The 13,624-nt window shown below is 36.0% G+C and overlaps 1 protein-coding gene across 1 annotated transcript in view; it reads left to right on the top strand.

Annotated features, from left to right (window-relative positions):
* LAMA2 (laminin subunit alpha 2) overlaps positions 1–13,394 on the top strand; it is a 625,852-nt gene extending 612,458 nt beyond the window's left edge. The window contains 7 exon segments of the mRNA XM_044676961.1: positions 332–444; positions 1,880–2,069; positions 3,788–3,943; positions 5,767–5,920; positions 9,385–9,515; positions 11,487–11,709; positions 13,145–13,394. Coding sequence (XP_044532896.1) covers positions 332–444; positions 1,880–2,069; positions 3,788–3,943; positions 5,767–5,920; positions 9,385–9,515; positions 11,487–11,709; positions 13,145–13,302 — 1,125 coding nt within the window. The 3' untranslated portion in view covers positions 13,303–13,394.
* The last annotated feature ends 230 nt before the right edge of the window (positions 13,395–13,624 follow it).

Below are 13,624 nucleotides of genomic sequence, written 5' to 3' on the forward strand. Positions count from 1 at the left end.
CAGTGTGTTACTGGAATGCATAATGATCATTAATGGATATTACTCTACAAGGTAGATAAACTCCTACAATAAAAGCAACGCTTTTCCTCCAAAGAGAATTTTTTTTTAATTCAGTTGCTAATCAGTAAGTCTTGATCAGGATACTCAGAACTGGGTTAAATGATGTGAGAAGATATAAGAGAAATATAGCATGTTCTCTGCCCTTATACCACTTACACTCTAATTAGAGACACAAAGCATGTATACGTGAAGCAAATTGGAAAGAGCACCCTCTTTGTTTAGCAGCAAAGTCCATAGTTCCATCACTGACCATCACCTTGGTGTTTCACAGGGACCCTGTGCTGCAGATACAGAACCAGCTCTTTTGATAGGGAGCAAGCAGTTTGGACTTTCAAAAAATAGCCATATTGCAATTGCTTTTGATGACACCAAAGTTAAAAACAGGTATGTCTGATTCTGATATCTAACAATATGATTTAAAAATTTTTTCCCAGATTACGTCATTCAATTTTTAATAATAATTTTCTGACATTTTGCGGTGCATGTTTTCTCCCTCTCTCCCACCCCACCCCTTTCCCCTAGATGGCAGGTAATATGATATGGGTTGTACATGTGTTTATCTAACAATAATAAGACAAGCCCTAACAAAGGCAGGGTAACACGGTCTTTTCTCCAGGGTACCAAAATTTAGAAGTTGTGCTAACAGCACTAACAGTCTTACAACTAGAAAACAACTGAGTTTATCTAGTTAGCAACTGAATTGAAAACTGAGGTTATCTAGTTACCTAGTTAGCAAGAATAATTAATTAAAATAAGAAGCCACCAGATGGGGAACCACTGGTTGCTACTCTATAGGCAAGCCATCCCTTTATCTGATGCAATGTGTACTATGTCCTCAGATCTTTATATATTTTGACCAATGTGATGTTTTCTATATGCCCCTCTTCTCTCACTTTTCCACACTGAATTTGTATTTAAAAGATATTTTAGAGTCCCTTTCAATGCTGTTTGCCTACAATATTTTGTGAGGATTATTGTTTTTTAAAATCCTTGTCCTTTGGGCCCTAAGGACAAGTAATCAATGAAGTACTGAATATTTACATTCATACCAGTTAAATAAATACAGATACCTCTTTATTTTTTTGTAACCCAGAGCAAAATAGTTAAGAATTAAATAAGATGTGTTTATGAAACATCATTGTTTCACATAGTGCAGCCTCTAAATCCTTGGTGCCCAAGAGCATCTGCACTACACCTTGGAAAAATGTAAATTTTCCCTATCTGTAGGATGTCCATAATATGATTTCCAGCCTATCCCCGTTTTGTTTTATTGTTTTTATCTTTTTAAAAAATTTGTATTCATATGCTTTCCTCTTAAATGATTTTTTTCTTGCATGTGAACAGCCCTACAACCCGCCCATATACAGAGCCTTTCCTTGTATCTGGAAAAAAAAAAAAAGTTAAAGAACAGTCAAGAGTTGACTAGGTGGCTCAGTGGACAGAGATAGTCAGGCCTGGAGATGGGAGATTCCTGGACAAATCACTTAACCCTTATTTGTTCTTTCTTGGAACAGACAGTATCAACTCTAAGACAGAAGATATAAGGATTTTTAAAAAAAGAAAAGAAAAACAATCAGTACAGTGATCTATGCAATACCCTGCTACTTTAGTTCTCCATTTCTCTATTAAGAGGATCCCACCCCCACCCCCCAACTCATTTTAAAAAGGAAAAAGTGAATCCTTGCTTCATTCTCTACTTGAGGGAAAGGGGAGGTATGCTTTGAACATCAGCAACTTATCCATAGCCATCCTGGTCTTCTAATAATAACTACGAAACTTTCAACATTTCTCCTGATTTTGAAAATTCTTATGTTTGCAGCCTCACAATTGAATTTGAAATACGGACTGAAGCCGAATCGGGTTTGATGTTTTACATGGCTCGGATCAACCATGCTGATTTTGCAACAGTCCAGCTGAAGAATGGCATGCCCTATTTCAGCTATGATCTTGGGAGTGGTAACACTAGCACAATGATCTCCACCAAAATCAATGATGGTCAATGGCATAAGGTATCAGGGCAGAGATGGGGAAATGCCTAACTTAGTTGATGTCTGGGAGGATCTCCTCCAATAGTGGTCACATTTCCCTTCCAGGTATTACCCTTAACAGTAGGGGGAAAGAGGGAGGTTGCTGGGGAAAGTATGAGAGAGAGATTTAGGCAATATAATTTGTTGGCCTCTCCCAGGAAACCATGAATACCTCTTTGTGTGATCTGGGGAAGCACTTCCTGACCCAATAAAAATCTCAACAGCTTAGTTTTAAATAAGTCTACTTTCTAAAAAAATTATTTGGAGCAACTTAAATCAAAAGTCCAGAAAGCATTTTACAATTTTAGTATCCTGTTTTTGCTTGAATTGTATTGATGTGGTGATCAAACTTGCTGATACATTACCTGATTTAAAAGAAAAAGAAAGTATGGTTAGAATATCTCTTTACTGGGGGTAATTCAGAAAATAACTCATCAAGCTCTCCACGCTTGGGTCTGACTTTAAAGGCAAAGCTTCCCTATTTCTCCCCACACCTACTCTACCCTACAAATTGTCAAAAAACATTTTTTAACTTTAAGTTCTATTTATCACTTGATGTCAGGTTTTAGCATTATTAATTTATCTATACTTGTAATATCCATCCCATGCAAAAAGAGCCAGAGAAATGTACATTAAAGAAAATTTTTTTAATGTGGTCAAGTACATTATTAACTTGGAAATTAGAAATGTGCTTACTGACTTATAACTGATCATTAAGTAACGTTTAATATGTATTCTTCTCTCCAGTTAAATATATTGCTTTTAAATGTGATCTCTTGTTGAGATAAGGAAGTAAACAATCATACTTTGTAATGATATCAGTTAAGATTTTTTTTTTAATTTGGGGAAAGTAGGTACTCTCATTCCAAACTGGAATTCGTATTTGAAGGTCTTTCCTGGCCTAAATCTTGATCTAGCTCTGCTTTGAAGAGCATGTGCTAAGCTCCCTCGAATTCTACATAAGATTCTCCCAACTATATCATAGAAAGCAAATATGGTGCTATAAGCAAAACAAGTTAAAAACCCAATGCATTGCATCTATAAATTTACACTGATATTTCATTGGCTTATAGAATCCTTTTCCTCTCTTCATGCACCAGGCTTCTTATTTCCAAAACAGTCTTTTATTCTCCATATTTTGCTCTATACAAGAAACACTGACCCTACTAGCTCAATATTATCATCTGTCATATTCCTTCTGGTGCTTTTTAGCAATCCATCTGATTCAGCTGCCAAGGAAATGCTAGAACAGTTCTACTGGCACTGCTGTTAATTAATTGTGTAAAGGAGGTGGCTTATTAAATCGAGTAATGTAGCATTTCTGAAATTGTGTTGGTTTGGCCCAACTTAATTGGCCCTCGCTCAACTGAACTAATGAACTTTTAAAATTTTACATTAGTGTTTTTGTTTTGTTTTAGTGAACATAAATCCCTATCATCACAAGGAGTCTATGGAGGTTCATGATAAATTGTTTTACTCTTTTTTTCAAATAAACAACTACTGTTTCCTCATTCCATTTTCTATCTCAGAAACTCAACAATCTCAGCTACAGTTCTTTAATCTGAATGAAACTTGACCTACAAAATCTCTTTAACTTCATGAGGACTAGAAGTTCCCAATTCATATCTCTTTGTACATATGGAATCTGTCCAATTTTGGCTAATATGACTACTTAATTTGACATTTCTTTGAAAAAATAGATTAAGATCTTCCGGACCAAACAAGAAGGAATCCTATATGTTGATGGTGCTTCCAACAGGACAACCAGCCCCAAGAAAGCTGATATCCTGGATGTTGTGGGGATGCTATATGTTGGAGGGCTGCCCATCAACTACACAACAAGAAGAATTGGTCCAGTAAGGATTTTCAATATTGTTGTGTTAGCGGGGTTTATCTGGACCTTGAATTTTTTCTGGTCATCACAACAGTAAAGCAGTACTTTTCTCAACTTTTTGTAAAACTTATTTAACTGATTAAAAATTGGTTCTGTATGTTATCTGGAAAAGAAAACTATAACAAAATGTTTAAAAATCTATTTAAAATATAATGTATACTGGTGGAGACTCAAAATAATTTTCTTCTCCAACAAGATGGCACAGTAGATAGCATGCTTCTTATCTGAGTTCAAATGCAGCTTCAGATACTTACTAGCTGTGTGACCCTGGGCAAGTCATTTAACCCTATTTGCCTTCCTCATCCGTAAAATGAGCTGGAGAAGAAAATGGCAAACCACTCCAATATTTTTGCCAAGAAAATCCCAAATGGGGTCATGAAAAGTCAGATAAAGATTGAAACTAGTGAATGACTACCCCCAATTCCAATAAGATGTTCTTTTTTACTTCATCACAATGTCTCACATTTGTATCAACAGGGGATTACCTGTACAAAAGTAAGCTCATGTCCTGCCTTTAATACATAATGTCTCTGTGACATTTAAGAACATTTAATAGCTCGACACCCCAGCATTTAGCATCTTGGTACTCTATGGGTATGCATTGCAAGAACACTTGTATATCTTTGGAGCCAGATAAAATCACAATTCTAGAAACAAAAAAGTAAAACAAACAAAAATTGTTAGCACATGTTCATCTAGCTTTGTAGACCTTGTCAAAATATTAAACTGTCTTAAACCTCAGTGTCCTTTTCTACAAAATGGAGACAGTGTTAAAGCTGTGTTGATAACAGTATGGGCCAATGGAAAAAAACCCACTAAATTTAAAGTCATGGGTTCAGGGTTCAAATTATGAATGATACTTACTATCCAGATTCTGGCTGTATCTCTTCATTTATAAAACGAGTACACTGGCACCAGACCAAATTTGCATGTCCTTCAACTGTAGCATCCTTCCTTAGAGGCTTTTGAGGAAACTTAAATAGAATAACATGGGTTAAAAGATCTTCTAAACTTAATAGTATTATACAAAAACAAGGTATTGCTATTCAAAAAAAGTACTAATTTGATGTTTTCAGCTTAGAGGCATGGGCAGACTTGGGTTCTTTCTGAAAACACCAGAGCTAATTTCTTTGCATTGAATTTATTATCTGCTGAATGCATTATCTTTGGCCATCAAAAATGGAAGTCAAAATCAATATAACCAGTTCAGAAAAGTGGTAAAAGGGATTGGCTTGAATTCCATTATCCAAATGGGAAAAGGTTATTATTTTAAAAGTCTAGATGACTCTTTAGTTGCATAAGTATAGGAAAAAGATTTTAAGGTTTTGAAAACTTTATTCTTAATATAATTTACAATAAAATAGATTATTAGCAACAGTAGACATATGAGCCCTATGGGTGATTCTTTGACACATTTGTACTATTGTGGAACTGATTACAATAAGGATCATTAAACATATAATCAACCAATCAAAACCCATTATTATATCAACTATATGCCAGGTACCATACGAGGGACTGTACAGACAAAAAAGTGAGAATCTTTGCCCTCAAAAAAAGAATCCCCTTCTTATATATGTCAGGCAAGATGCAGAATACCTGGGTGGCAGTAATCCAAATGCTCTCAATATACATCCTAAAACCTCTAGGTTTAAACCAGGTCAGCCTTTAGAATTATCCCAGCAGTAACCGATTATTTCCTTTAAATAGTTCCTCACTTCTAATAATGTCTCTTGGTGAGGGTAAAAGCTTGTAAACACTTTAAGTATTTGTTTTGAAATCTAGGTTGTCTATAGTATTGATGGATGCATGAAGAATCTTAAAATGGCAGAGGCTCCTACAGACCTTGAAAATCCAACCTCCAGCTTCAATATTGGCACATGTTTTGCAAATGCTCAAAAAGGGACATATTTTGACGGAACAGGTTTTGCCAAAGCAGGTGAGGCTAATGGGTTTCTTTCATGTTATAAATTAAATATATATCTATAATATATACACATATACATGAATAATATATATGCATGATATAAAATGAATACATTTGCACGTTATAAATTTTATAGCATGCACTGTATAAATATATGATATGTAATTTATATTTGTTTGTACATATATGTATATGTGCGTGTGAATATGTGTCTAGGTGATTTTCATACTAGTTGAAAAAAAGTCTCCTAATTCCTGGATTATTTTCTCTTTCAGGACATATCATAGTATATCATAAACTGGCTAAACCTACCCATCTTGTTTACCTTTTTCCTTCATCCTCCCATATTTTTGCCCAATGGCATTCATGCAACACACTTGGGGACTTTCCTTCCTCTTGTCTGACATCATGAAGATACAAATGGAGCCTTTAGACAGTCCATCCCTTGTGACCAGCCCATTTTTGCTTCCTACCATCCATACACTTCCCCAGTAACATCTTTTTCTCCTTTTCTTTGAAAGGTCTCATTGGCATATATGCTACAGCCTATTCACTCCTATTACATTTAAGCTGCTCTGTTGCCTTTTGTGTGGTATTAATTTTCAATTCTTTGGAGACTCTTTTTATTATATGAAAGATGCAGTTCTATGGGAAGAGGCATATGTTTAGATTGTACTTTAAAAAGCTCTGTTCATAGGGGGGCAGCTGGGTAGCTCAGTAAATTGAGAGCCAGGCCTAGAGACGTGAGATCCTAGTTTCAAATCTGGCTTCAGACACTTCCTAGCTGTGTGACCCTGGGCAAGTCACTTAACCCCCATTGCCTAGCCCTTACCACTCTTCTGCCTTGGAGCCAATACACAGTATTGACTCGAAGAAGGAAGGTAAGGGTTTAAAAAAAAAACAACATCTATTCATCATGATGTGATTCCTGATCAGGCTTATTTTCTCTTTCTATCTTGTAAGGTAGATACATTTCTCTTACTTCTTTGACTCTGGCTTGGACTATTAAAACAGCTTCTTTATCTCCCTTTCTCTAGTATATCCTCACTCCAATCCATCTTCCATTGAGCTACCAAGGTGATTTTTCTAAAGCATGAGTTAAACCATTTCATCCTCTTACTGAAAGAGTTCCAGTAGCTCCCTATTACCTAAATGTTCACATGCAAACTCCTCTGTTTGGTTTTTAAAGCTCTTAATTACCTGACTTCTTATACTTTATTCTCTCGATGCATGCTACAATCTACTCATATTGCCCTAATTTCATTTCCTTGAACATGACATTCTTATGAATCATCTCATTGTCTCTACACTGGCTGCACACCAAGCCTGGAATGCTGGTCCCCTACAACTCCATCTCTTGGATTTTCTGGCTTCCTTTGGGACTCAGCTCCTCCCTCCATAACAAGACTTTCCAAGTCTATTCCTCTCCCTCCCCCCCCACCCCATCCCCATGCCTAATCCTCTGATATTACACTCTATCCATTCTGCATATTTCTTGTTTGGAACTAATTATTTATGTTTTCTCTCACATAAGAATATATTCTCCTTGTGAACAGGGATTATTTTTGCCTTTCTTTCCATTCCCAGTGCTTAGTGAAGTGCCTGGCACATAGTAGGCATTTAATAAATGCTTATTGACTGACTGATGAATCTTTCCTAAAGTTTCCATGCATATGGATAATGTTGAAGAATTTTCTAGTGGGGATTACTGGAGTGCATGATTTGTCAATGTTTGTGTAAGCCACAAAATGTTAGATACTATGAGAGTATGTTATCTCTTCCAATAAAGACAACATTTGAGGAATTTGGTAAACTTATTGAGGTCATTAAGGTATGCTCTTGAAACCACTTATTAAATAGCTATGGGGGCAGAGGGGTCAGGTAGGTGGCTCATGGATAGAGAGCCAGGACTGTAGATGGGAGGTCCTACATTCAAACCTGGTCTCAGACATTTTTTTAATTGTGTGACCCTGAGCAAGTCACTTAACCCCAACTGCCGAACCCTTACTGTTTTCTGCCTTGGAATTGGGATTTAATATCAATTCTAAGTCAGGAAATAAGGGTCTTTATGAATAAATATTATCTCCTCCATTTCAATCTTAGAAAAACTCTCCCAATCTATCCATACTTCTGTTTTTTTGAAAATTGATGCTTCTACTTCCATGAAACATTTTCCCTGATTTCTCTCCAGTCATCTCTCTCTCAAATCTCTTATTGTGTTTTCAGGCCCCTTCACCATCTAACTTACGTGGTATTTACTTAAATGGATGTTGTGTCCAGTAGAATGTAAATTTCCTGAGAGCAGGGATTGTTTATCTTCCTAACCTTGTATCCCCAGCTTCTAGCACAGTATAACACATAGAAAGCACTTAATAAAAGCTCACTGAATTTAATTGGATCCCCCTCTCTCTCAATTATGTAGTTAGTCCCTTGTCTTAAAGATTATTAGAGTTTAATTTTTCATCTGTTTCCTAGTGACATAAATTAATTAACACTTCCTAAATTTAATTATATTAAAATAACATAGATCTTAGATTCAGAAAATCTAGATTCAAGTCCAGTCCCTAGCAAATGGAAATAGATTGACCAAGAGCAAGTAACTTCATAGAGTGACAAAATTTCAGAATTGAAAGGTACCAAAGCAGCTATCTATTCTTGCCTGAACTGAAAGAGAAACATATCTTTGTCCTTCTCCTTCATCTATAAAATGATAATATTAATATTCATGTTACTTAAATTTTCATCAGCATCCTAAGGGAGAAACTTCTTAAATGATCAGATATAATCATGTGATTCTTGATTACCATTTTAGTGGGTATCAACTACAGTCAACAGTATTACAGATTTGACCACATCACCCCCATGATTCTAAAAATCATCAGTAACTCCCCATTACTTAAAGAATAAGAAAAAAACCTCTTATCCTGCCATCTAAGGACTTTCATAATCTGTTTATAACCCATTTTGACAACTTCATTTCACATTATTCCCCTTCATCTTCCAGTCAAACTTAATTAAAAACTATTTCCCAATTTTACCCTGCATTCTTTCATCTATGCATTTTCAGAGGACATCTTCATAACTATCATATTCCCTCCTCATTTCTATTTGTTGGAACCGTACTCTCCCTTTGTTTACCATTTCTTAATTCCCTCCCATTAAGCATGTTTTCTCCCCAGATTTTCTGAAAATATTTTGGAATTCTTATTCATCTCTTTTACATCCTGCCTTGTTTTATAATGTTTTTGCATGCACATGCCATGGCCTTTTTAGATTATATCCTCCTTGAGGACAGAGAATTTGTCATTCATTCAGCCAGTACTTAATATTTAGCACCTTTCACATAATTAATACTTAATAAATGTTTGTTGGGGTTTTTTTCACCTGAATGAAAGGTTCATTTGAAATGAGATGTGCAAAATCTTCATGGTGAACATCTTAGGACTCAGAATTGCTTTTCCTCTTTCTTTCTACAGTTGGAGCCTACAAAGTAGGATTGGACCTTCTTGTGGAGTTTGAATTCCGGACAACTAGAACCACTGGTATTCTCTTGGGAATCAGCAGCCAAAAAATGGATGGCATGGGCATTGAACTGGTGGATGAAAAAGTGAGTGGCACCAATCAGGCCAGCATTGCAAATTATTGATGGTCGTGAAAATGCTTTGGAAATTCTATATTTGGCCTCTTTATAGATAAGTTTAATTATATTGAATGTAAGTAGAGTGCCTCATAAGATAGAAACCTTCCCCTGGCTCCTGTCTTAATTCATTTCCTAAATGTATACATTCTCTGAATTTGTCTTAAGGCTAAATGTATTTAATTCTCTCAAAAGACCTATTTTGCACAGTGTAGACTAGCACTAGATCTTTTTTTCTTTTTTTAAAAACCCTTTTTTAAGGACAGTAAAGTTATAAAGGGGCCAAGTTGCCAATGACTAAATGTTGAAGAGAAGACTTTCTGTTTGGGAACCACTGGAGTTTATTATATTGAGCTGGAGGAGTGGTAGGTCCTCTTCAAAAACAAAGAACTAATGTACAAACAACAGTTGTTTTAATTTTGTCTTTCTGGTTAGATTGTGTATTCCTTGGGGGCAGGAATTATTGTTTGTTACTTTGGCTTGGTTTTGATTGGTAGGATTTGGGGGTTTGTTTTTTGTCTTTTGTTGAATCCCTAATGCTTACTATGCCTAGCATCCAGTAAGTACTTAATATTTAGTAATTTGACTAGGTGATCATATATCTGAGAGCAGTTGTTTGTGTCTGATTTTAACTGTGGAGGGATACAAGGAAGAAAGGAAGTAGAAAGAAACTCCATGATCATTTTATGTGCCAGATAGGGATTATTCTTCAACAGTACCTTCTCTGAACATTGCAACCAACCAGATATAAGATGAGATATAATTTTTAGAAAGAACTTCTTAATCCTTAAAACTCATCAGGAGCAGAATGGGCTACCTCATGAGATGATGGGCTGCCCTATCACTAGAAGTCTTTGGGCAAAGCTTGGATGACCCCTTGTCAGGAAGTTGGTAGAGGGAATACTACTCCAGTATTAATTGGACCCAGCCCTAAGGTACGTTCCAACTAAGATTTTGTGAAAACTCACCTAAAGGTCCAAGCTCCTGCTGCAATAAATAGTAACACAACATGGAGAAAGAGCCAGGAACACAGAGAATGAATCCAATTTAAAATATCCATTAAGTGACTACTGTGTGAAAGGAACCAAATTGGGTTCATGGAGAACAAAGGTGTCCCCAAGTAGCTTAAAATGTTTGGTAGAGTACAAAGAGGGGGTAGTGTTCAGTGGTCCTGCATTCAAATTTCACCACTGATCTTTACTGTTTGACCTATGCCTTAGTTTCCTCATCTGGAAAATGTGGGGGTTGGATTAGATAGTCTTTGAGGTCCCATCCATCGATGGATAAAAGATGTAATAGTAAAATATATAAATGCAGGGAAGGCACCTGCTGCTTCCTTCTGCTGGACTCACAATATGTGCTAATAGCCTAACCAGAGAGAGCCCTCCTGTTAAGATGTTTTACCAGGATGTGGCCGCCTCATACACTACAGCATCTTGAAGCCACAGGTGAGAGTTGGGTGACAAGTGGAAAGCATTTGCAAGAGATCTAGCAAGTATAAAGAAATCTGAGAAGCATTTCAGTAAAACATTTTGGTCTGTACTATCCGGTCTAGGGAGAGAAAGGGCTAAGAGCTTTACGACTGTTGCCTGTCTACTAAATCCTTGTTATCTGGCTTCCAAATGGATTTCAAATATTCAAATGACAAAATTCTTATTACCAGCTTAGCATAACTTGACTATTGGTCTTCCTCCCACAAATACACCCACACGCACTCATAATGCCCAGAAGCAAAATGAGGATTTGTAACCCCTACTGATCTTATTTATATTTAAGTTCCTGTCAGGTTTGTTTTGATATGACTTAACTGTGTTTACTTGAATCTAGTGGCCCTGTTCTCTATTTTTCCTTCAGTCAGCGCTGCTAATTTATCAGATTTAGGATGGGGAAGACATTACTCTTACTAGGCAATTCATAACTGTTTGATTTTCCCGACCCCAGCTCATGTTCCACGTGGATAATGGGGCAGGCTGGTTCACTGCTACTTATGATGCTGGTGTCCCCGGAACTTTGTGTGATGGCCAGTGGCATAAGGTGACTGCAAACAAAATCAAACACCGACTAGAATTGACAGTGGATGGGAATCAGGTGGCAGCTCAGAGTTCAAACACTGCATCTACATCAGCTGATACAAATGATCCTGTCTTTGTCGGAGGGTACCCAGGTGAGTTCAGATAATGACAGTCAACAATAATTCACCTTTATAAAATGCTATAAGGTTGGACAAAACTAACTAGGATTTGTTGCTTCCGATTCTTATATAAATGATGTATTTGTCCATTGGAAAATGTTGAAAATATTGAAATTTAGTATCAGATTCTCCAGAAAATGTGTATTAGTACCTTTAAGGCCAAATTCTGTAACTCCTTCCACAAAAATCCCAAATGACTTAAATGAGTGAATGTCTTACGTAAAACATATGGGTTGAGTTTCATTGGTGGGAAGTTTGAGAATACAGGAAATGAATTTGGCTCAGAACAGATGAAATATCTAACCTAAACTACATTCCAAGCAGTTGTTCTCTCTCTTGCTTTTTTGATTAACATGCTAGGGGAATCATAAAAATCAGTTTATGAAATTACTTCCGGAGGTACTCGAAATCATTGGGTTAAACATAGCTGACTTTCCCCTTAGGTTGTTAAACAGCTCATATTCATATTACAAAGAAACCTTAGCAAAAACTTCATTTAAAAGCCCTACCCAGCATATTAAAAACAGCATATGAACCACAGAGAGTTATGTAAAGTACCCATAAACAAGATTGACCAAGTACTTTGTTCAAAATAAGCCAAGTACATATGTGAGTAATAAATACAGTAATAATTTTTAAAACACCAAGAGCTGCTTTTCATCATTGTAATATAAGAGAAATAGATCCACATTTACATATAACTTTTCTTCTCACACAAAGAAATGCAAAATAATCACAACCATATTTTAAAATGGAATAAATATTAGGTAGATTGGGAACCTGTATAGTTTCTATCTCCAGAGCTGCTATCTGAGTTTTAATGGTACTCACTTTTCTGTCACTCCTGAAAAATCAAAGATATTATGAATGAAAGCAGAACCTTATAAGCTCATTGCTATATTCAATGAGCGATGACACTGAATGAGTGGTAAACTAAATTTCAGGCCCACTTCTAGGAGTTCTTCCTTTAAAAAGAAAGCAGCTTTTACAAAAATGTTTTTTAAATCCTTTGGATTTCACAGAAAAATTTTTCTCATGGTTTAAAGACTGTAACAGAGTTTTTATACCATGAGCTTTTAGTCATTTGTTTTTAGATTCCTTATTTTCTGCTTCAGCAAATGCGTGCCTTTCTTTAAATTTCACATTTTGCAGTTTTCACAGCTATAAATTCATCAATTCCAACCCCAATTCCTGGGTTGATATTTCTGAAAAATTATAGTACAGAAACTTCCATATCTGATGAGCTTAAAATAACCGTAGCATTTTCTTTCCATAGTTTAAAATATTGGTATTATAATCCTTAATCAGGCTGGCCTTCCAAGTGGAATTGTTGAGCTAATGAGTGATCAAATGCCCAGGTAACTAAAAGTCTCCTCATGGAATAACCCCTTTGCCTTTTGTTTTTCAGATGGCCTCAATTGGGTTGGTCTAAAAACCAATATCCCATTCAGAGGATGCATCCGCTCACTGAAACTCACCAAAGGCACTGCCAAAGCTCTGGAAATTAACTTTGCAAAAGCCTTGGAGCTAAAGGGTGTTCAGCCTGTATCTTGCCCTGCCAACTAATACAGAAAGCTTTAAATCCCAAGTTGGGTTTTTGGAAACAAATGTATTAAGTAAGACAAATATGCTTTATCTACATATATGAATAAAAATTGGTGCAATGAAATTGAATTCTCTCCGTGAACTCTTCAAGTGGTATCCCTTTCGGGGAGATCTCAGACAAGTTTTAGATAAATTTCTCTTTCAGGTCATTAATATGGAAACAAGTTCATCTGACCTAATAAAATAGTGAGATTTTCAACATGCTTAAAAGTGCATTTAGGGAATAAGAGTTTGACTACAATTTGTGAAAGCAGCATTGTTTGCCTGCTTCTAATTAATATTT

The sequence above is a fragment of the Gracilinanus agilis genome, chromosome 4 (genome assembly GCF_016433145.1).
Source record: "Gracilinanus agilis isolate LMUSP501 chromosome 4, AgileGrace, whole genome shotgun sequence".
In the NCBI taxonomy this organism is placed as follows: Eukaryota; Metazoa; Chordata; class Mammalia; order Didelphimorphia; family Didelphidae; genus Gracilinanus; species Gracilinanus agilis.